Source organism: Moesziomyces antarcticus (genome assembly GCF_000747765.1).
Source record: "Moesziomyces antarcticus DNA, scaffold: scaffold_v10019, strain JCM 10317, whole genome shotgun sequence".
Classification (NCBI taxonomy): domain Eukaryota; kingdom Fungi; phylum Basidiomycota; class Ustilaginomycetes; order Ustilaginales; family Ustilaginaceae; genus Moesziomyces; species Moesziomyces antarcticus.
Genome location: NW_014638991.1, coordinates 104,565 through 127,242, shown reverse-complemented (window position 1 = coordinate 127,242; position 22,678 = coordinate 104,565). Strand labels below are relative to the sequence as shown.

Below are 22,678 nucleotides of genomic sequence, written 5' to 3'. Positions count from 1 at the left end.
AGGAAACAGATGGAGGACCGGCGGGAAATCACTTCTTCTTGTCCTTCTTGTCCTTCTTGTCCTTCTTGTCCTTCTTCTCCTTCTTGGCCTCCTTGGCGGCCTTCTTGGCAGCCTTTTCGACGTCCTTCTTCTTGTCCTTGTCTCCCGACTTGGACTTGGACTTCTTGTCCTTCTTTGCGTCCTTGTCCTTGCTCTTCTTTGCATCGGCAGGATCTGTGACGCCGACGGCGGCGGGCATCTGGGCGTCTTCGTCGTCGCTGTCGTCGGCGTCTTCGTCCATCAGGTCACCGGCAGCCTCTTCGATCGCCTTGATCGCCTTGCTCATGGCATCCGAGTTCTTGCTCGGCGCCTTGCCCGTCTCGTAGAACGCCAGGCGCTCTTCGACCTGCACGGCAAGCACCTCGCCGAACTTGGTGGTGGGCGTCTCGGAGAAGCAGTCGATCCTCGAGGCGATGGAGATCTTGTTGGCGAGGAAGCGCGACATGCGGCCCTTGTTCTTGGGCGCCGCACGGGCGATGGCCGAAGCGTGGTAGATCAGACCATACTTGGGCGTGTTGCCCTTGGTCTTGAGTGCGCGGAAGAGCGCCTTTTCGGCACCGAGGATCTGCACCGTCGAGGCCGGGTACTTGGCGAGGTTGGTGAGCGAACCGGCGTGCGAGATGAGACGCGCACCGATGATCTCGCCCAGCAAGGCGGAGAGATTGGGTGCGACGAGGTGCATCTTTTCGATGAGGTACTTGTGCATGTTCTTGCGGTACTCGCCGAGGTTGATGACGCGCTCGGCAAAGTTGAGGATGTTGTGCATGTCGAGTTCGCCGATCTCCTGGCCCATGGAGGCGCGTGCGGCGTCGAGGATGTTCTTGGCGGCGGTCTCGTCGCCGGCCAGGATGTCGGTCATCTCCTCCACGTCGTCCTCGGACAGACGCTCCTTGTTGCGGATGAAGCGCGCCAGCTTGGCGTACGTGAGGTTGTCCGAGGTGAGCTTGACGAGCTCGGGGAAGTGCCAACCGTACCACTCGCGCACGCGCATGGCGAAGGTGTTGACGTCCTTGTCGAGCGTATCGAGCAGCGCAATGGCCTGGATGATCATGTTGTCGGAGCGGTTCACGTTGAACTTGACCTTGGAGCGCGAGTAGCTGTGACCGAGGCCGAGCTGTGCCTTTGCGAGGTCGCCGTCAGCCATGCCCTTGAGCAGCTTCTCTGCGTGCTGGCGCACGCCGCGGATGAGCTCGAGCGCGGTGTCGCCCGTGTCGCAGGGGATGCCGAGCTCGCCGACGATCGAGGTGGCGAGGTTGCGGTCCTGGACGCCGAGCACCACGCTCTTCTTCTTGGCGGCGGCGAGGTTGAGCGTGAGGAGCGACTTGAGGTAGTCGTTGAGCACGCCCTCGGAGATGTCGAGCGACGCCTGCAGCGCATCGAGCGCATTCTTGAAGGGCGAGAACGAGAGGAGCTTGACCATCTTGCCAAAGGTGTTGACCTCATTCACGCTCTCCTGCACGGCGCGGGAGAGCGAGCCGATCTCCTCGACGGCGGCCACCTCGAACACGGCGCATCCCGTGGCGCACTCGAAGAGGATGTGCGTAGGTGCGGACGACATGGCGGCGGAGTAGGGACGAGCGACAGCCCGATGCTGTAGCTACGGTTGGAAATGCAGCTGCCGAGTGGTGGTGGTGGTGTCGGTCGACGTCGTTAGTTGCGGTCGACGATGATGCTCAAGCGTCTCTGGACTTGCGAGACGGCGGTGATGGCGAAGCGAAAGGGGATGCAGGTGGGTGGGCAGGAAGAAAGTCGAAATCCGATGGCGGCGGCGGGCTGTTACCAACGCTTCTCTGAGGCCTGCAGTTGCAATTTTTCTGCTTTTTGCCAGTCGTGCGGAATGCCCATCAGCACTCAGTGGGTACAGAGATGCATCGCCGCCTGCTGCCTGGACCGACGAATTTGAGCTCAAAAAGGAAAAATTTGCCTCCTTTTGGCAGCCAGCCCTCTCACTTTTTTTTTCGAAAAATGGCTGCATCACGTGCGGGGCTCGGTGCATCGATCGGACCAAGCTGTCTCTAAAATCGGGGATGGGAACTGGAGAATGCGCGGCTGTGGGGCTGGTTGTGATCGAGTGGAGAGCAGCGGCGGTGGAGCTGAGGAGGTGCGCTTTTGGGCGCGAATACGCAGCAGCGCTCAGACCCGCGTCGTCAGTGCGGCGCCGTTGCTCCACACCCACTTTGGCCAGAGTGTCACTTTGCGCGTCGTCTTCCACACCATCCTTCTGCTTGCCTTGTCCTCAACCAGCGTCCCTATCTTCTCTGCCCTCAGCGCACCCAGCAGAGAAAGCTCGACACATCGCGGCCACATCAGAGTGCACACCAGCAGGCCAGTCGCCATGTCGCGCTCGTCCTACGACCGATACCTCACCATCTTCTCGCCGGATGGCAGGTTGTATCAGGTGGAATATGCGTTCAAGGCGATCAACACCGCGGGACTCACCAGCATTGCTGTGCGCGGCAAGGACTGCTCCGTCGTCGTCGGCCAGAAGAAGGTGCCCGTAAGCGTCATCCCCGCCTCATCCTCACTGCCTTGCTATCGTACGCTGACGCACTCCTCCCCTGTCTATGTGCAACTCTCAGGACAAGTTGATCGACGCCTCGAGCGTGACGAACATCTTCAACCTGACGCCCGAGATCGGGTGCATCATGACCGGCCGCGTTGGTAAGTAGCCTTGCCACCCTCGTGCTTGATGTTGCAAATGCTGACTTTGGATTTCGGTGTTGGATTCGTAGCGGATGCACGTGCGCAGGTGCAGCGGGCGATGATGGAAGCTGCCGACTTCAAGTACAAGTACGGGTACGCCATTACTCCCGATCTTCTCGCCAAGCGTATGGCGAACATGAACCAGGTGTACACGCAGCGTGCTGCCATGCGTCCCTATGGCGTAAGCATGATCCTGGTCGGTATCGACGCCGAACGTGGACCGCAGATCTTCAAGATCGATCCGGCGGGATACTTTGTCGGCTTCCGTGCGACTGCTGCGGGAGTGAAACAGACCGAGGCGACCAACTTTTTGGAAAAGCAGTTTAAAAAGGCGTCGACCAACCCTACGGATGCAGCCTCGGCGAATGATGCAGCGGCAATCGAGGCCGAGCAGGTGTCGGCGAGTCTGTCGCTGGAACAGACACTCGATCTGGCAGTCAACACCCTAGCGACCGTGCTGGCACAGGATCTCAAGCCAAGCGAACTCGAAGTCGCCGTGGTCGGCGGTCCCAATGCTGCTGCTGCCCAGATCCAAGACGGCGCCGACTCGGCAGGATTGCCCAAGCAGGTGCAGGAGGAAACGAGGTTTAGAAAGCTCACCGAGACGCAGATTGGCGAAATCCTCGACCGTCTCGCCGAACGCGACTAGACACTTGCCCCCCACTCCCTCAATTGCATTTCTCTTCTCTCCGCACTCTTGATCGTACTTGTGAGACACTGTGTGGTGAAGTTGGTTTTTTTTGGCACTGTGGAATGGGTACATGCTGGGGGATGGACTTAGTGGGCCTCGCGTCTTCGCGGCGCGCATTTGAGGATATCGTCCACACGCAGGATCATCTCGGCGGCTTCGGTGGCGCTGATGACCACCTGGCGTTTGAGCTTGTACGACTCGCGCACGCCCTTTTGCTTCATATCCGCCAGCTTGCCCGCATCCAGATCGAGTCCCGCGTACTTGTCGCCGTGCTGGTGGGCTGCACGCAGCTGCGCCACAAGCTCGGACGAGTCCAACCCAGCGTTATCCGCCAGAATCGTAGGCAGCTGTCGGAGGGCCTTTGCGAATGCTTCTGTTGCAATCGCCTTTTTGCCCGACGTGGATCGCGCAGCATCATCCACCACCTTGGACATGCTCATCTCGGCACATCCACCTCCCAGCAACACGCGTGTTTCGCCCACCGTCTGCGAGAGAACGGAGAGGGCGTCGTGGAGGGATCGCTCTGCTTCATCGAGCATCTGAGACGTAGCACCGCGCAGGACGACGGTGCACGCTTCGCCGGCGGCAACGCCCGAGAACTTGATCAGCTTGTCCTCGCCAATCATCACCTCCTCGATCCGACCACATTGGCCGATCTTGACCAGATCCGGTCGGTCAAACGTACTCGCAATCTCGCCGCCGGTCACGAGGGCCAGACGCTCGACACCTTCGAAATCGGCATGCTCGATCGACATGATGCCCGCATCGGCAAGCAGGCTCTCGGGGTAGTTGTAGATGAGCTGGCGGTTGACAAAGCACGTGATGCCGTGCGCCTTGATCTTTTCCACCTTGGCCTTCATCTTTTCGCGCTCGGCACGCTCGAGTTCGGCGAGCTTTCCGGTGCCCTCGACGCGCACGCGGGCCCCAAACACCTTGATCTTGTCCGTATCCATGGACGTATTGGCGATGAGGATCTTTGCGTTGTTGAGGGATTTGGGACAGTTGGTGCCGATCTTCTTGTCGAGGATAAAGCCCTCGTCGAGGTACGAGTCGGTAAGCTTGCCGCCGGCCTTCTTGATGATCTGGATGTGCTCGAGGTTGGTGGATCCCTTGAGGCGGAGGACGGCGTCGACGGCAAGGTTGGCAAAGTAGTCCTTGTCGGCACTGAGCACCTTGCTGGAAAGCGTGGTGCGGGCGATGTTCATGAGGTCCTCGCGGAACGTGGCTGGGTCGGTACCGTGGTCCTCGGCGGTATCTTCGAGTGCCTTGAGTGCGGCTGCGGAAGCGATGCGGTATCCTTCGACGATGGTCTGCGGGTGGATGCGCATGTCGATCAACTTTTCCGCCTCGCGCAGCAGTTCGGCCGCCAGCACACAGACGCTGGTGGTGCCATCGCCCACCTCGTCGTCCTGCACCTTGCTGATGTTGACCAGGATCTTGGCCGCGGCATTGTCGAGGTGGATCGACTTGAGGATGGTGGCGCCGTCGTTGGTGACTACGATATCGTTGGAGCCGACGCTCTGCAGGATCTTGTTCATGCCCTTGGGTCCGAGCGTGGTCTTGACCAGGTCGCCGAGTGCGACGGCGCCGACGAACGAGCTCAGGCGAGCGTTCTCCGCACGCTCCTGCGTGGCCTCCTGCGCGAAAATCGGCGCCGACATGATGTTTGGAGCAGATGTGGGTGCAGAGAGATGGTGGAGCGCAGCAAGTGAGCCACAGTGCGTGCGTCTTTCCAAAGTGTTGCTCCGGCGCGGCGGCGCGTGTGGCACTTTGTCCGTGCAAAGTCAAGGCTCAGCTCCGCAGCCGCTTCGGATTTGCGATTCTTCTCAGCAACGCGTCGGCGCTGTCCAAAGTCGAGCCAAAAGAAGAGAAGGCAGAAGAACAAAAAAGCGGTGCGCGCGCAGCACCACATTGTTAGATTCTTAACACATACTGCTGTTAGGTCACGCGACTCAGCCCTTCCGCGCTCTCCACCCCCTCAGCCTGGGCCCACTGTATGCTGCTCTTGCGACAATGTCAGACTGCGATTGCAGCGAAGTGGACGCATCGATGAAGCCATACGGAAGCGCCGATGCAGAGATTGTATGTTACATATGTAGCGAGTAAAGTCTGCCGATTGGGGTCCTAAACGGTTGCGGTGGGGGGGACGACCTGCTGTTCGTCGATCTTGACGCCCCTTGCCTTGTCGTCGCTCAAGGCACTACGCACATCGTTGGGCAATTCTCCCTCGTGTTCCTCCCTGTACTTCTTGAGCATCTCGATAGTTGTCACCTTGAGCCCCCACTTGCTTGCGAACTTGAGGCATGCATCCCGGCTTGCAATGCCTCCATCTTCATCGTCCGGGTCGACGAGTTCGCACAGCAGTCCTGCTGGTGGTAGGCCAGCGAGTTTGCACAGATCGACGCTTGCTTCGGTGTGACCTTTGCGCACACGGACGCCGCCTTCGGTGTATCGAAGCGGGTTCATGTGACCTGGTCTTGTAAAGTCGTCCACCTTGGCTTCGAGTGTGGGGTCGGCAAGTTGTCGCGACGTCAACGCCCGATCGTGTGCAGAGATGCCGGTGGTTGTGCCGTGCTTGTAGTCGACAGTGACGGTGTAGGCGGTCTTGTTCTTCTCCGTGTTGTTCGGCACCATCATCGGAATCGCCAGCTCGGCAATACGTTGCGGCGTAAGAGAGATACAGATAAAGCCAGAGGTGTGTTGGATGAACCATGCCATTTGCCGCGTTGTGCAGAGTGCAGCCGAGATGATCAGGTCGCCTTCGTTTTCCCGGTCCTCATCGTCTAGGACAACGACGAATTTGCCCGCCTTGATGTCGGCCACCGCCGCTTCTATTGGATCAAACATGTCGTCCCAAAGTATGTAGCGTGTGTCTTCCGTTCCAGTAGATATCCAGTTGTGTAGCGGGAAGGCGTCGTTGTGTTGGAGGTGGATGCGGATGACGGTCGGAGGTAAGGAAAGAGGCGGGGCGGATCTTATGAGTGGAGCGCGGTCTTATGGAAACCGGCACCGCTTATTCCACCGGGCTCTTGCACACTCGATTCGGCTCGCCGTCTTCTGGTTGGTCAGGCGCCCTCTCTCTCCCAGCCAAGAAGGACTGCGCGCCGCCCTAAGCTTTGAAAGCTCAAAATTTGGATTTGTTAGATTGGGCGTCAGCCCGGGGTTAGCCCGAGGCTTTGCGGCGCCCGTAACCTCCGAAAGGCCGCGGCCATCATCCACCCACCACCAACCTCCATCACTCTGCCCGCAATCATCATCGTGATGACCTTATATCATCATGGTCCATTAGCTAACCTGCTCAACCCCCGACAAACTCGCGTCATAACCACGAATGAACAGCCGCGGACCGAGTCCTTCCCAAACGCCCATCACGTGTGTGCTCAACTCTCTCTCATCCAGCTCCTCCTCCATCGCATCCTCAGTCGTCGTGTCTACCATCCACCATGAGAAGCAACTTGTACAATTGATTGGGATTCGAGTAGAGGGGAGATATTGAGAAGCTAATCCATATCGAGCAGTGCCATCTCCTCGTCGCTGTCGATCATGTCGTTGGTCACGCGCGCCTTCTTGGTCCTCTTCTGCGTGGCGGCCTTCTTTGCGCTCGGCTCGCCATCCTCGTCGCTGCTCTCGTCAAACACTGCCTTGCGGCTCTTGCTGACGCTCTCTCCGCCACTTCCCGCGTCGTTGTCGTCGTCGTCGTCGGTATCGCGCGCCTTGGCACGTCTGAGGCTCTTGCGTCGCTTCTTGCCGCTCTCGCCCGCCGACTTGCGCGTGCCCTTCTTTTTGGATTTGGCCAGCTTGGACAGCTTGCTCGACTTGCCACTGCGCGTTCCACCCGCCTCGCCGCCTTCCTCGGCAAGAAGCTTGGCGCCGTTACGGATGATCTCGTCGTCGCCATCCTCGTCGTCGTTGTTGTCGCTGCTCTCACTGCCGCTCGCCGCACCCCCGAAGAGCGCATCGTCGTCGCTCAGGCCCGAATCGCTCGAATCGGCACTCTTCTTGGCAGCCTTCTTCTTCTTCTTGCCCGCAGCACGCTTGCGCTTGCGACCCTTCTCCGCCGCCGCATCGGGGGCATCTTCCTCGCCCGATGTAACGTCGTCCCGCTTGGATCGACGGCGTGGCTCCTTTTCTGGGGTAGTTTCGCGCAGGTACTCGATTTTGGCCGCTTCCTCGCGCAGCGCCTTGCGCTTTTCTGCCATCTGCTCCACCTGCGCACGGTACTCTTCCTCCTTGCGCATGCGCTCCTGCTCGCGCGCCAGCTCCTTTTCGCGCCGCGCCAGCGCCACCGCCTCCTTGTGCTTCTGCACCTCGGCCTCGTAGCTCTCCTGGTCCGCCAGCGCCGCCGTCGCCCTCTGCACCAGCGAAGACGCACCGTACTTGCCGCGCTGCTCCACGATCTCGGGCGTCATCCACAGCAGCTGCCCGCGCCGAGCCGCCTCCAGCAGCGCTCCCTCCTTGCCCAGCGGCGTCGGCTGCGGCGAGCTCGCGTCGGCAGGAGCCACCAGCAGCGGCTGCACCCGCTGCACCGCCGCCATGGCATCGCGCAGCGCCTGCGCCGTCTTGCGGTCCTTCTGCAGGTCAAACAGCATCTGCAAGCCCTTGTGCGCCGTCACGGCATAGTTGTACTCGATCTGGCGGCACTCTGGATGGGCCTCGCCGCGATCGTGCATCAGCAGCGTGCGCGCCTCCTCCAGATGCGCCAGCGAGCTCTGCAGGCTCGCAAACGACTTGGTCTTCATCCCGATCGCGTACTCGGCGCGCGCCACGTACTGCACCACCGCCGCCTTGGCCGCCCCCACCGAGCGGCGCGCCGCCAGCTCGTACGACTTGTGCGCACGCTCGTACTCCTCCTTCTGCATGAGCACGTGGCCCATGCACACGTGCACGCTCGGCTCGTCGCGCACCTCGCGCAGCTTGCCCAGGATCGCAAACGCCTCGTCGGCGTTCTTCTTGCGTCGCTCCTCGGGCGCCCCGCCCAGCACGCCGGGCAGCGTCAACGAGGTGCCGCCCGCCATCTCGGCAAAGGCATCCTCGGCAATCAAGATCGCCATGCCCTGCGCCGCAAACGCACACCGCGCATCCTCGGCCAGCGCCTTGCCCATCAGATCCGTGGCGCGCGTCATGTTCTTGCTGCGCTCCGCCTTGGCCGTCGGTCCGGACGCGTGGATGGCCAGCTGGTAGTACGTCCAGCCGAGCGACGCGAGCGTGTGGGCGTCACGCCTGCCCGCCTCCGTCGCCGCCTTGGCCGCCGCCGCACCACCAAACGCTGCGTGCGCCGCCTTGTCGTTGGCACTCGCAAACAGACGCGCGGTAAACTCCTTGATCGCCGCCCAGGCCGGCGTGGGGCTCGCTGCGAACTCGCCAGCCAGGAAACAGATGTACGTGGCGCGCGTGTCAAGATTGCCCGGGTCCGAGTCGAGTGCCTCCTTGAGCAATGCATTCGCCGCATCGCGCCTCGCCTTCATCTTTGCTGCGGCCTCTGCGCCCACGGCGTCGGCGGGCACGTGCGCCACGCTGAGGATCGCCAGACGCACCTTGGCGTCGATGTACTCGGGGTGCGCGCCGAGCAGCGCATTGTACGCCTGGCGCGCGACGTCGAGGTTGTCGGCCTCCTCGTTGGCGCGGCCGAGGTTGTACGAGGCGATGAGCTTGACGGCGTCGACGGTGCGCTGCGCCTCGAGCCTCGCCGTGGTGGTGGCGGAGGCAGCCGTGGCGCCAAACGCACTCACGGCGTCGGCAGCAGCAGTGACGGCCGACTCGAGGCGCGCGATGGCGCGCTGCAGCAGCCAGGAGCGTTCCTCGTCGCGCTGCGGGTCCGCTGCGGGGATGTCGGTGGCACGCATGGCAAGTACGGCGCCGAGGCACGTCTCGAGGCTGGCGAGCAGCGCGACGTTGTTGGCGTTCTCGTCGTCTTGGATCTTGCCGTCGTCTGCGCTAGCGCCAGCCTTGGCTCTGGCGAGCTCGAGAGCCTCTGCATACGCCGAGGTGGCGCGCGCGAGGTCCTCGGTCTGAAGCAGCTCTGCGAATTCGACGCGCGTGAGCGGATCGGCGCCCAGACTGGCGATGGCCTCGAGCGCGGACTTGGACAGATCTTCGGTGCGGATGGCGAGCGAAGCCTTTGCGAGCGCAGGTGGCACGTCGGTCGCCGCATCTGCCGTAGCCACCGAGGTCTTGGTGGCGTCCGGCAACTCATCGGGCTGGGTGAAGAGCGCCTGAGGGCCAAAGGCGTCGAGTTTGGCGGCCTCGATGAGGCGAAGAGTGCGGTCGAGCATGATGCGTGCGCGCTCTGCGTCGTCGCGTCGCTCTGCGGCGGTGGCACCGGGATGCGACTGTGCGCGCAGGCTGGCGGCGAGCAGCGAGAGCTCGACGGTTTGCGTAGCCGAGACGGTGCTGGCGGGTCTGGTGGAGAGCACGTCGAGCGTGTTGATGGCAGCGAGCGGATCGCGATTGGCGACCTGGCACTGAGCGAGGCCGAGACTGGCGAGGGAGAGGAAGAGGTTGAGCTGCGCGCTGTTGGGCGCACTGGCGGCGGTGGCGCTGGAGAGGGCGCGGGTGACGTCTTCGACGACACGCTGGTAGTATCGCTGCGCTTGGAGCCTGAGCTCGGGCTGGGTGGCGTTGATGGTGAGCTGGGAGGCGAGGTGGGCGGCGCGCGCATAGATGAGCTGTGCGTGGTTGACGCCGACGCGCGCCTCTGCATACTGGATCGCGTGTTCCCCGAGCTTGAGCGCGGTGGCGTAGTGTGCCATGGCGGCCTGCTCGACCTCGATGGTGGAGCCAGGCTGGCTCTCGGCCTGGGCGGCCCTGTTGATAAAGTACTCGCACATGGCGACGGCGGCGGTTGCGTTCTTCTTGTCGAGTTTCCAGCTCTGCTGAAGGCTTTGCATGCCCTCGGTGTAGGCGAGCTCGCGGGCTTCTTCCTCGGATCGGTCTACGTGCGCGCCAAAGGTGCCGGGGACGAGGCGTGCGGTCTGCTTTGCGAGGTTGAGGCTGGAGATGCCGAGGAGGAGGTGAGCGGCGGCGTTGTTGGCGTTGACGTTTGCGGCGCGCTTCCAGGCCTTTCTGGCGGCGTCGTGGTGGCCGAGACCCCAGAGGCAGAGGCCGATGCCGACGCGAGGGTCGGGGCCGCGCCAGCCGAGGATGTCTGCGTTTTCGTTGGCGTTTGCCTGTACGAGCAGGCTGACCTCGAGCGCGTTCTGGTAGAGCTTGAGCGCGGGGGCGTACTGGCGCTTGCGGAGGAGGATGCAAGCCTTGCCGAGGAGGGCGAGGGCGTGCCTGGGGTTTGCGTTGAGGATGGCATCGAAGACGACGAGTGCGCCTTCGTTCTGACCTGTGGTGGTGAGGAAGATGGCTTTGGAGAGCTGGTTGATGTGCTGTTTTGGATCGAGCGTGGTAGCGGGCGATTGGGCCTGGTTGGACTGCCTGTAGAAGTCGTCCTTGATCTGCTGATTGCCGAGGCGCTGGTATCTGGCGTCGTTGAGGATGAGCTTGGGAGCGGTGCGCGCGCTGTTGAGCGACACGGCGGCGAGGAATGCGCGCAGCGGGATCGTCTCTGCGGGCTTGTAGGATTCGAGCACCTGGACGCCCTTGGACGCTACTTGTACCGCCTCGTCGATGCGACCTTCGATGAAGAGCTGGGAGGAGAGGCGAGTCCAGTACTTGGAGGCGGGACGCTCGTAGGCGAGCGCCTCGAGGAAGACCTGCACATCCTCTGCGGGAGGGAGCGGGTCGAGGTCGAGCGAGATGGACTCGTTGACGGCGACGGGCAGATCGAGCGTCCTGTTGCGCGGCGGCATGGTGGATGCGGATGCTTTGCCGGCAAGCTACCGTAGCTAGATGACAGCTGCAGCAAGGCGACCAACGCGAGATGAGGTTGATGGGGGGTGAGGAGAAGAAGGGCTGAGCCTCGGCGCGCGTTTCGAGCATCCGAGCGCAGAGCGCGATTCAGCTCTTCAGAAGACCAGCCCAAAGCAGCAGCAGCGCAGGCCCGACCGAGCCGATCAGCGCGCGGAGTTTCCAATTTGTTGGGGGCAACCGATGTAACATTTTTTAGTTTCTTGCGCGGAATTTTAAATTTGTTGGGGTCAACAGATGTAACATTTTTTAGTTTCTGTCAATCTGTTAAGTCTCGACTGAACGGCACAGCTCGGAACGAACGGCGCTTCATGTCGGCTCAGCCGAGATTTTCGCGCTGGCTGAGCAGCGGTGCATTTGCGGATGGCCACTCGAAGGATGACTCCAAGCTCGACTTCTTAGCCTTTCCTCCCGCCTTCCTCGCAGCGCTTCACCTCGCATCTCTTCGATCACGGTCACCTCATCTCTCAGGCGTGCGATTTGGTCTTGCTGCGAACTCGTCACGTCATCATGGCTGGAATCGGTGTTGCCACGGGCGCCGCGCTCACCGCCAACGGCAGCTCTTCCTCCTTGATCGGCTCGCCCTCCGCATCCTCTTCGAGCCGCACGATCACCGTGGGTGTGCTGGCGATCCAGGGAGCATTTCGCGAGCACGCATCGCACATCAACCGTCTCAACACGCTGTATCCGCTCGAGACGATCCGAAGCACGCTCGTGCGCACGCCCGAGCAGCTGGGCGAGTGCGATGCGCTCATCATCCCTGGCGGCGAGTCCACGGCGATCTCGCTCGGCTGCGAGCGCATCGGTCTGCTCGAGCCGCTGCGTCAATGGGTGCGCGCAGGTAGGCCCGTATGGGGTACGTGTGCGGGCATGATCATGCTCGCGCGCGAGGCGAGCGGCGGCAAGAAGGGTGGGCAGCAGCTCATCGGCGGCGTGGACGTGCGTGTGGGAAGGAACGGATTCGGAACGCAGGTCGACTCGTTCGAGACAGGACTCGAGATCCACGGGCTCGATAAGCAGAGCGAACCGTTCAATGGCGTCTTTATCCGTGCGCCCGTCGTGGATGCGTTGCTGCTTCCGACCGACCTCGAAAAGGTGCCTGTCGACCAGCCCACCCTCGTCAAGCGCATCGATCCGGCCACGTTGCCAGAAGGCGTACCTGCACCGCTGACCACCTCGGACGCAGTACCGCTTACGCCGGGGGAGGAGCTTCCATCCACCGCATCGGAGCCGCCCGTGCCCAAGCTCGGTAACGCCGACCAGGCACTGCGCATCGTCGTTGCGCCACCGCTCTACGATACGGCCGACCCTGTGCAGTCGGCACAAAAGCGTCCGCCCATCGAGATCCTCGCCACGCTGCCGCAGCCCGTCACGCCGCCCAAGTCGCCCGCCAACCAGCCGGTCGCATCGAGCGCGAGCCAGCGCGACCCGCGCCTCGATCTGCCCCGTAGACCCGACCACGACTCCCAGATCGTCGCCTTGCGGCAAGGCAATATCCTCATGACCAGCTTCCATCCCGAACTCACCCCCGACACGCGCCTCCACAACCTCTTTGTCGCCAAGATCGTCGTCCCCTACAAGCGCGCCCAGTCGTAGCCTTATCCCCCCGGGCTGGCGAGTTCAGGCGATGTTCGTTCGGATTTTCAGTAATGCATTAGACTATAGACTCTTGCTGTCCGTGTGATGTGTGGAAGTTCGATCGGGACTGGCTTCCACAGGTTGCGGTGGTGGGGTTTGAAGGAACGAGGTTGCTGTGAGGTTGGTTGGGTTGGGTCACGTGAGAATGTGAGGATCCAAATCGGGAGTATGCGGGGGGGGGGGGGGGMARAAGACGATTTGAGATTTTTTTTTTCGCAGACCCTGCATTCGATGCCGCGGGTCAGCAGCAGCGCTTGCAAAAAAACGTTGTGATGTGGAGTTTTTCACCATCCCTACCACCATCTTTGCACTCTACTCTTTGCAACATGTCTACACAAACCGCACCCGCTGGGGGCGAAGGATCGTCGCACAGTACGCCATCATCACAACCCGTCGCTGCAGATGGAACATCAACCCCCACATCAGTCACATCTTTGGACCTCTCCAACCTCTCTTCACATCCACTCTACACGGCCATGTTTCCAACCCCCGACTTGCCGATCGCCAACATCAGCCGCATTATGAAGAGGTCGCTACCCGAAAACGCAAAGATCGCAAAAGACGCCAAAGAGTGCGTTCAGGACTGCGTGAGCGAGCTGATCAGCTTTATCACGTCCGAAGCATCGGATAAATGCGCCGCCGAAAAGAGAAAGACGATCAATGGTGATGATATCTTGTACGCCATGAGGGTACTTGGTTTCGATAACTACGAAGAAGTCCTAAGGGTCTATCTATCGAGGTATAGATTGGATCAGGAGAACAATCCGAAACCAAGAAAGAAGAACGACTCCCACGCGAATCACGACGAAGAGGACGATGACGACGACGAGGCAGCCCATGCCCAGTACCAACACCAATCATAGGCTCGTCCTAATCCTCCACCGACAAGCGATTCTCCAACATCGCCTTTTGTAATCCACATCCGAACCCGTCACCCTTGTACCTTGTACTTGTAGCCTCGCCCCCCTGCCTCTCTTGCAAATTCGCATCGCTTCTCATCGCTTCCCACTCACCAAAACAGGCACAGACACGGCATCGATCATACGGCCTCGATTGCATCGCTCTCTGCACCTACAACACCGACGCCAGCCGAGGCTGTCGCACCGCATTTACGCCACTGCCCTCGCTTCCCGCCGCCCGAGCCGTCTCGTCGCACATGCGGTCGAACCCATACCGCGCATCCAGCCGCGGATGGCTCGGCGTGCCGATAAAGTACGAGTCCATCGCCGACAGGAATCGGCTCGCATACTCGGACGGCGGCAGGATCGTCACGTTGGCCTTGGCATCCTGTGCCTTGAGCGCCTTCTTGCTGCTCGACTCGAGCTGCTTGGCCAGCGTGAACGCGCCCAGAAAGTCGACGATGCGGCACCGGAACGACGGCCGCTCCGCAGCTTCCTCCACCTCGTCTGCATCTCCCTCGGCTCCGTGTCCGCTCGCATCGCCGCCCGCAGCTCGAGCGGGTGCAGGGTACATGTCGTCGGCCCGGATCGGCCGCTCCATCACGCCAAGCAGCAGCGAGTAGTCCATGACGTTGGAAGCCGTCAGGAAGCGGGTGTCGTTTTGCAGCGCGCGGTAGAAAAGCTCCTTCTGCGTCTCGGGCACAAACGCTCGGTGCCGGTACCGCGAGATCCACTCGCTGTCCCACCATACCGCGCTCGAGCCTGACGCCGGCTTGGCCTCGCTCTCAGCCACCCCGGCGCCGTTGGCAGCTGACTTGGAAGATTCGTCTGCTGAGCCAGCAGGACTGGCCACGCCTTTGCTGCCCGCTAGCTCGCTGAAGCCCGGCTTCTGACTATCTCCCGAGTGCGTCTTGACCGTGCTGCTCGACCCTGCCTGCACACCAGCATTCCACGCCGCCGTTGCAGCCCCCTGCGTCGCACCGGGCACATTGATCAGCGGCTGTCCCTCGGCTGCCGCCTGCGTGGCGGCTTGCTCCAGATCCTGCTGCTGCTGCGCGCTCAATTTCACCTTGCGATCCCGGATGCCCTTGAGGTCGAATCGGATCGACTTGCCCCCGTCGCCCGCCCACAGATTCTCGAGCAGCATCACGTTCATCTTGAGCTTGGTCTCGCCCGACTTCGTGTCCTTGATCTTGATGCTGTATACGCCTGCGATCTTGACGAGCAACGTCGGGCACGCGTTCACCGCCGAATTCATCATGTACCGGATGTAAGCCGGTGCAAACTCAAGGAACGCCTCCTTCTCGTCCACGCTCCACACCGTCAGCAGCTGCTTGGCGATAAAGCGCTCGTCGGCCGTCTTGAAGAAGGCTGATTTCGACTTGCCTCCCGTGGCGGCCCACGGCGAGCATCGAGCTAGGCTGTGCGCGAAATCGTGCTCCACCCCCCATCGCTCGCGGAGCGCTGCGAACTCTTCGGCAAACCACGAAACGCACGAGATCTTGGTGGTCCCGTGCACGAGGTTGTGCTTGATGTGCGGCGACTCGGCCGCTTGCGAACCAGGCAGCGTGCTGTTTGACACCATCGAATGAGCATCTGCCCCGGCCATCCCCTCGCTCGTGCCCGAAGGCTGCGCACCATGCTTGCGAGGGCTGCGGCTGCTACTGCTACTGCCATCGTCACTGAGCGACGGCAGGTCATCGACAGACAACCCAATCTCGGCTGCACTCGGGCCCGCCGCTCCCGCCGCTCCCGACGGTCTTCGGCTCGCTGGCGCAGTTCGCGGAATAGCTCGTGGAGCAGATGCCCCTGTGAAACTGCTGGTGCGAGAGTTGAGCGTCTCCAGTCCGGGCTGGCCAGATGAAAAGATGGTGGCCAGCGACGCAGGACGACCAGAGATGGGCGTCACTTGCGCCTGGAAGGTAGTCTCCTTGCTTGTAGTGCTGATCGTGCTGGCCGTACCTGCCTGAATGGAAGACCTTCTGTCGGGAATCGATGAGGAGGATGCCTGTGATCGCAGCTCGAACGTCCTGCGCAATGCCGACACGCTTCCAGAGTTGCGCAGCTCCGGCCGGTTTGGCGATGGCGATGGCGACCGGTTGTCGAATCGTGAGGCAGAAGTGCGCCGGGAGGGGGTAGCATCCAGATCGCGAGTTGGCGAGCCGATCTCGAGCCTGCTGCCACTTGCGACAGAACTACGCCGAGACCTGTCGTCGCCAGTGACTTTGAGGTTCTTCCCGCGACCCTCGCCATCACCCTCGTCACCATCATCCTCGTCGTCGTCGTCGTCGTCGTCGTCACAGTCTCCACCTTTCAAGGAGCTGGCGGAAGAGGCCGGTAGGCTGTTGGCGGTCAGAGTCTGGTAGCTCGCTCCTTGAGAGTCCGAGATGGTTGAACCGACCCGGCGAAGCGTCATCGAGAGGATCGACGACTCCCGTGCACGCTTCTTTCGCTTCAGCGCGGCGCGCACAGGCTCGGCATCGAAGAAGACCTCGTCTGTGTCCGGATCAAGCTGCGACAGCGGCACCTTGCGCATGGTCCTGTCTCTGAGCAGCGACATGGCTGAGGAGGCGGTAGTGCTTGTGTCGGTGCTGCCGGCGGTCGAGATGATCGATCCTCCCGCTCCTGTCGCAGACTGGCCGCCATCGACGACACCGCTTCGCCACTGTTTGACATGCTCGTCGTTGGCGCTGCCCATGTACCCATCTGCATCCTGCTTGCGATCGCCGAGCGTGCCCATCTCGGCCCGAAAGTCGCGGGAGCTGAGCGAGAACGCGATGATGGAGAGAGGTTCGTCGTCACGAATGATGTAGCAGCTGCCTGGGAAGGCGCGAAGGCCAGCCTTGATGTACTCTGGCTCGTCGTAGACGCAGCTGCCAAAGTCGGCCTGCTCCTTCTTGCTCAGGTGCTTCTTGGTCCAGGCAGCCAAGCGATTCTTGGCCGACTTCGCACGGTCGGCAAACGCCTTTCGGATGTCGTTGATGCCATCGAGGAACAAGGTCCTCTGCAGGGCTTCGTAGAGCTCGAACTCGTCTGCCCGAAGAGACGCGCGCAGATTCGTTAGGAAAGTGAGCGGTTGGGCCAGCTGATCCGAGATCGTCGAGTCGGACGATGACGCTGCCGCGCCAACTGCTGGTGCCGGCTTGGCATCCGCAATTGGAATGGGCGCGCCTGTCTTGCTCCGGATGGTGCGACCGGCTTCATCGAGCTCTCGAGAAACAAAGACATCCTCGAGTCTGGTCGTGTTGCGCTTGATGGACGCAAAGAAGCGCTGGATCTCGAGTCGCGTCTCTTCTGCAAGTTGCTTGAACCTCCGCTTCTCCGCTTGCGCCTGCTTCTGCTTTCGCTCGCGCCGACGGTCCGAGCTTGTCTTGAGGCAGGGACCTTCGATGTGAAGGTCGTAAACAACAAGCGGCTGCACTTGCACCTTGACGAGAGACCGTCCGCTGCGGAAGAAGCGGAGAAGTTCGGGACCCTCTGCGATGCTGCGAGCATCCTCGCTTCGGCCCTGGCGAAGCTGTTGTTGGACGTTGGACAGGCCGCCGTATGCCTTGGTGTTGACGGGCTCCAGCCCAGCTGCTCGACGCAGTGCAGGATGGTATGAGACGGCCTCCAAGTAGCGTGCAAAGGAGAGCAGGTAGGTGGACTCGGACATTGGCACGGCTTGGCCCTGCCAGCCACTCTTGGCGCTGGCATTCCACATCCAGATGCCACTTGTGCTCCCACTGCCCTTCTGATCGATCAACGGCCGCGACGCGCCAGTCTCGGCCGCTCGGACTGCAGTCTCAGCCACCGCAAAGGCGGTCTTTGCCGCTTCTTTGTCCGTGTGTGATGCAGCGGCGATAGCAGACACGTCCGAGTCCTGACTCGCAGTAGCTTGCAACGACGGCGAGCTGGATGCGACGTCCACTTGGGGACCCTTCTCTTTTGGCTGGACCTTGTCTTCGAAAACAGTGTCGGATGGTGCCTCTGATTCGTCTCCACATACGTTCGGCGGCATCACGGTCGCAACGATCCTGATGCGGCACTGGCCATGAATGAAGTGGAGGCGCTGCTCGGGCATACCGTAAACGCTGTTGATTCCCTGGCGCTGTGCGACGGGCTGGCCGGTGCGATCCTTGGCGCTACTCGCATTGTGCTTGCTGCTTGCGGCGCGAGAATCGTTTGCCTTGGACATCGCGTCTCGATCTGCCTCTAAGGCACAAGCGCGGATGCTGAGCTCCTCGATCACCTGTCCGAGAGGGACATCGCGGTTGTTGCTCAAACGCTGATAGAAGGCGACCTCTTCGCGACAAAGTCCGACAGCCGACCCGTCGCCCGAAAGGAGCTCGTACGACAGCAACTGAATCGGAGTTACAGCGAGTTGAGTCGGCTGTGGCTGCTGGGATCGCGACGAGATGACGCTCCAAGCCGAGGACGCCTGCTTTTGCACGCCGACGAATGGCAGCAAATCGCCCGAGGCGGAGATGCCGTGCGAAGGCGAAGCAAATGTGAGGTGCTCGCCTCGCTGGTCAGCAAGGAAGCGCAGTGCTTGTAGCCGATGGAATGCTGTCAGATAGGCCGTACTTGGGAATAGGCGATGTTGCGGACCCTGCTGAAACTGGTAGCACTGGAGCAAGGACAGCTCCGGTGAGGTGGAGAGAGCTGCAGGACTCGGCGAGGTGACGGGAAAGATGGTCTCTGGTTTCGCCCGGATGAGCTGCGCCTGGGACCTAGAGGAACTTAGATGCGTTGCGACGACCGATTGTACCGAGGTAGGAGGATGGCTGTCGGCGTCGCGGCTGCGGGCGACGGAGCTGGCAGCGGAGGTGGAGTGCTGCATGTCCTTCTGTGAAGCATCTGCATTCGGGCGAGCAAATGCATTCATGAGGCGACCCACCAATCGATGAGGCTTGTTCGCAGCCCCATTCGAGTTGGAAGATCCGCGAATGCCTTGAGGGGTTGGAGGAGCCGAATTGTTGGAAACGCTCGCAAAGAGTGCGGCCTTTCTCGCTGCAATGGACTGCTTTGGCTCTTCACCGGTTTTGAAGAGCGACTTTCTCGTAGACGATAGGGTATTCGCGTCGTCCTCGGTGTGGTAGCGATGCATGGTGAGCGATGAGCGATGCGAATGGGCCTCGTGGCCGTCGCCTGTGACGGGTCTTCCATTGGATGCCTCGGCCTCGGCGTCTGCCGCGTCGTGCGGATGCTGGCCCAGCATGCCCCACAAGCTCTTTGTCCACTTGCGTGGTGCCGGCTTTGAAGGCGCCAAGTCGATACCATGCGATGGTCCGTCGGCATCTGCGTTCAAATCAGGACGATGCGGATCGTGTGTGCTGCTGCTACCGGAAACCGATCGCTGGCTGCCGTCGATCGTGGCTTGGGAGGACGAGCGAGCGCGCACAGACGGTGGAATTAGGCTGGCACCCCTCGAAGGCGGTTCGACGGCCGAGGTTGTGCGCGTTGGGATCTTGACCGGTTTGGGACGAGCTGCGTCCGAGTCGGTGAGGAAGCTTGATTCGAGCAGCATCGACATGCCGACGTAGAGGCCGAGCTCGAGCAGCTGAGTCAGAGCTTGCTTTTGCTCTTGGGACTCGACTCGACAGACGAAGCTTCCGCCGACGAGTCGCACACGCTGGTCTTCGTCTTGCAGAGAGACACCGGGTCTGTGTTCGCCAAGATGCGAGAGCAGCTCGGCCCCCTCGTACACGTCGGGCTTCCAGGCGACAGCCTCGTCGGTATCATCGACGGAGCTCAGATCATCGCTGGATCGTGAGGAGACCTTGGCGGCCTTGGCAGTCATATCGGACCTTGTTGAGAGAGACGAGCCGACGCTGGTGTCCGCGCCCCCTGTGCGAGCTTTGGCCGCATCACGCGCGGTGACGGTGCCGGAACGGCGGTGACGGATGGTTCCTGCTGCATCGTCTCCTTTGACGGAGATGGACGCACATAGGCGGCAGACGACCATCTTTGCCCATTCGGTGCAGCCCTGTCCGATCTCGGCCAGGTAGTCTTTTTCGGCCCTTTCGAGAGCATCGGTCTCGGCTGCTTCGGCCTCGGAACGCGAGACAAAGGTGTGCAGGCTAGGACGCCTAGCGCCAGTGGTTGTGGGGGGCGCATCGATCCAATCCTCCGGCGCGCCACCGTGAGCGGCCGCAGCTGCTGTGGCTTGTTGTGCGCGCTGGCGCATGGCTGCTCCGACTGCGGCGCTAAGTGAGGCTAGATGCTCGACGGCTTTGCTCTTTTCACCGCCGGCGTTGTTGTTCCTTGTGGAGGGGTCCGGGGTGGCGGTGACACCCGTCTCGGGTGGAGGCGAAGCCGTCGAGGCCGCATCAAGGGCAGGCTCAGAAGGCGGAACGACGGGTAGTTGCGGACTGGAGACGCTAGAGGCGATGCTGAGCGACTCTGGCGTAGCTGCCGTAGACGGAGAGGTGGCAGCTGCGTCTGGATTGGCGGCTGCATCGGATCTGGCGCTTTCGGGAGTCGCCGTGCCGCTGAGGGCGGTGGTGGCTGAGGATTTGGAGAGGAAGGTTGGGAGGCCAGCATTCTTCTTGAGCAAGTTTTCCGAGGTGCGTCGGATGGAGGAGAGGGATGGCGGCATGAGCTCACCAGCGGCGCCCTGAGATGCCGGGTCGGATTGGGATGGCGCTTGGTCGATCGCGGTCGTTCCGGGAGCCGAGACGTCGAGCGTTTCGACGCCGGCTGCGGGTCCATAGTTGCGAACGAACCAAATGGCGTTGCTGAGGATCCTGACGGCGACGTCCCTCTTGCGTACGCGGTGATCCGGGTCCAAGTACAGGCTCGTGTAGGCGTCCTGCGCCATGTGAAGCTGGGACGCAGACTCGAAGCCGACGAAAGCCGACTGGCCGGGAAGAGGGGGCAGGATGCTCCTCTGTGCTTCCTTGTACGCCTTTCCGAGAGCGGCTGCGGGCCAGGCGAATCGAGTCCAGCGCGAAGAGGAGGCAGTGGTCTCTGCCGCTTGAGCTGCGGTGGCATTGCGCAGCTGTGCTTCTGCACGCCAACGGATGGAAGCGGTGCGCTGGAGCGCGCCAATCAATTGCTTCTGCGAAAGATGGCGGAAGGCGGCCTGGAGAGCGCGGTAGAGGCTGTCCAGTGTGGCTTGATCAAGCACGTACTGGTCGTGCTGCTTAGCCCCCTTGGATGCGGAAGCCGATGTGCCGGCGAGATGAGACTGCCTCTTGTAGGTACCGTTCGCTGACACCACCACGTTGTTTCTGCCGATAGTGCCATCTTCCTGGGTGGCTGCTGAGGCGTCCTCGGATTGAAGCGCGGCGTAATGCAGGATGCTCAGGAGGTGTTGGAGGCTTTGATCATCGAGACCCGGATCGTCAGATTGCTGTGGATCGACAGCGGGTGTGTTGGGTTGCGCACTGGTGTTGGCAGCATGTGGACTGGAAGAGAGCGGGGCCGAGTGCTTTTGTGGCAGAGAGTCGGGCCACCATGAATCTGCCCTTTGGCACTGTGCATCGAGGGTCGCCGAAGAGATGAGGCCGGAGGCTGCATCGGGCGAATGGATCGAGTCGGCATTGTGAGATGAGGGGATCTGCGGGAGCGGCTTGCGGATGAGGCGACGACGTGTAGTCAAGGAGAGCTCGATGCTCGCCTGCCAGTTGGAGGCAGGGCTGTTGGATGACGAAGCGCCATCGACGGTCTCGACGACGGATGAGCGACGCGAGCGTGGAGAGGAGGGCGATGGAAAGGCCTGGTGGACTGAAGCATGTGCGCGGTAGCGGCCCGGAGTGATGGGCGACCTTTGCTGAGGCGGTGCTGCGTTGCGGCTGTTGGGGCTGTTGGGGCTGGAAGCCGAGGGACCAGCGCGAGATGGTTGAGTGATCATTGTAGTCCGATGTGGTTGAGGCTAGAGCGGATGGGTCAGGAACAAGGCATAATAGGTCGTGAGGCAAAGCGCATCGCTCAGCGCTGGGCTAGGCGAGGGACTGATCTGAGGTCACGAGCGAGCAGTCTCTGCACGCTTCGGGACAGCTCCGAACGGATTGGGAACGCAACACTGTCGTCGTCGGGTGGTCCGATGGGGCTTGTTGCAGCTGCGTTATGGCCGCAGGTCGGTGTTGCCGACGATGGCAAGCCGCGTTGAGCACACTGGGCGGGAAAGGACGTGTGGTGGTGGATCACAAAGTGGGAAAGCTGAGTTGAGCCATGATCGGCACCGGACTCACTGCAGCAGGTGTTGGTGGAGCAAGCTGCCTGTTTATGCTTGACTCTGCCGCTGCCGAATCCTTCTCGGCGTGCAGCTGAGCCCGAGTGACTGGCATCCTGCCGCGCTCGGCTGGCTCGCGCCGGACCCCTGAAGTGAACCCTGCGCTCGGGGCTCCCGAGGACCGTTTTTTTTTTCAGCTGCCAGACGCGCCCGCTCAAGTTGGAAAGCCACGGCCAGCGAGATTTTTGGGCCTGCCCAACGCTACGCCACGCCCTCGAAAGCCATGCTTCACCGACGTCATAGAGTATGACCAGCATCAACACAGCGCTACAAGCTGGGCCTCCTCTGCTCATCCTACGATTGAGAAGGTAGCGGAAGTACCGAAGTTTACGTTTCAGAGTGACCACGCATAGAAGTGCAAAGTGGGTGTCTGTGAGTGGGTGTGTTTGTTGGTGTTGGTCTGCTGCAGCTGCGCCGCGAAAGAAGTGGAGGTTGGCGCGTGGGAGCGTGTTGTTCGGGGGCGAGCGTTGGGCGAAACGGGGGACAGGGGAGAGGACGCGTCCCTTCTCGCATCGATCGGGCATCCCATTCAGCCCCTCCAACAGAGAGCGGTCAGCCCTCTCAACGGCTTTGGCTTTGAGGTAAGCTTGCGCATCATTGCCAGCCTTTGCTCGGTTCTGTCGCCATACAGCCATG

At 61.5% G+C, this 22,678-nt stretch overlaps 8 protein-coding genes across 8 annotated transcripts; 3 read left to right on the top strand and 5 right to left on the bottom strand.

Annotated features, from left to right (window-relative positions):
- Positions 1-28: 28 nt before the first annotated feature.
- On the bottom strand, positions 29-1,597 carry PAN0_019c5778 (nop-domain-containing protein; the record flags this gene model as incomplete). Its single annotated transcript, XM_014798712.1, has 1 exon — positions 29-1,597. One exon carries the CDS (start codon positions 1,595-1,597, stop codon positions 29-31), a length of 1,569 nt encoding a protein of 522 aa, XP_014654198.1.
- Positions 1,598-2,080: 483 nt separating this feature from the next.
- On the top strand, positions 2,081-3,391 carry PAN0_019d5777 (proteasome subunit alpha type-6; the record flags this gene model as incomplete). The annotated part of the gene is made up of 3 exons (XM_014798711.1): positions 2,081-2,536; positions 2,619-2,700; positions 2,772-3,391. 3 exons carry the CDS (start codon positions 2,081-2,083, stop codon positions 3,389-3,391), a joined length of 1,158 nt encoding a protein of 385 aa, XP_014654197.1.
- A 128-nt stretch (positions 3,392-3,519) lies between these two features.
- PAN0_019c5776 (t-complex protein 1, beta subunit) lies at positions 3,520-5,094 on the bottom strand (the record flags this gene model as incomplete). The annotated part of the gene is made up of 1 exon (XM_014798710.1): positions 3,520-5,094. One exon carries the CDS (start codon positions 5,092-5,094, stop codon positions 3,520-3,522), a length of 1,575 nt encoding a protein of 524 aa, XP_014654196.1.
- Positions 5,095-5,557: 463 nt separating this feature from the next.
- On the bottom strand, positions 5,558-6,280 carry PAN0_019c5775 (3,4-dihydroxy-2-butanone 4-phosphate synthase; the record flags this gene model as incomplete). The annotated part of the gene is made up of 1 exon (XM_014798709.1): positions 5,558-6,280. One exon carries the CDS (start codon positions 6,278-6,280, stop codon positions 5,558-5,560), a length of 723 nt encoding a protein of 240 aa, XP_014654195.1.
- A 653-nt stretch (positions 6,281-6,933) lies between these two features.
- Positions 6,934-11,229, bottom strand: PAN0_019c5774 (RNA polymerase II-associated protein; the record flags this gene model as incomplete). Its single annotated transcript, XM_014798708.1, has 1 exon — positions 6,934-11,229. One exon carries the CDS (start codon positions 11,227-11,229, stop codon positions 6,934-6,936), a length of 4,296 nt encoding a protein of 1,431 aa, XP_014654194.1.
- Positions 11,230-11,797: 568 nt separating this feature from the next.
- PAN0_019d5773 (pyridoxine protein) lies at positions 11,798-12,883 on the top strand (the record flags this gene model as incomplete). Its single annotated transcript, XM_014798707.1, has 1 exon — positions 11,798-12,883. The coding sequence occupies one exon, from the start codon at positions 11,798-11,800 to the stop codon at positions 12,881-12,883; it is 1,086 nt and encodes a 361-aa protein (XP_014654193.1).
- Positions 12,884-13,251: 368 nt separating this feature from the next.
- Positions 13,252-13,788, top strand: PAN0_019d5772 (uncharacterized protein; the record flags this gene model as incomplete). Its single annotated transcript, XM_014798706.1, has 1 exon — positions 13,252-13,788. The coding sequence occupies one exon, from the start codon at positions 13,252-13,254 to the stop codon at positions 13,786-13,788; it is 537 nt and encodes a 178-aa protein (XP_014654192.1).
- A 208-nt stretch (positions 13,789-13,996) lies between these two features.
- Positions 13,997-21,661, bottom strand: PAN0_019c5771 (uncharacterized protein; the record flags this gene model as incomplete). Its single annotated transcript, XM_014798705.1, has 1 exon — positions 13,997-21,661. The coding sequence occupies one exon, from the start codon at positions 21,659-21,661 to the stop codon at positions 13,997-13,999; it is 7,665 nt and encodes a 2,554-aa protein (XP_014654191.1).
- Positions 21,662-22,678: the final 1,017 nt, after the last annotated feature.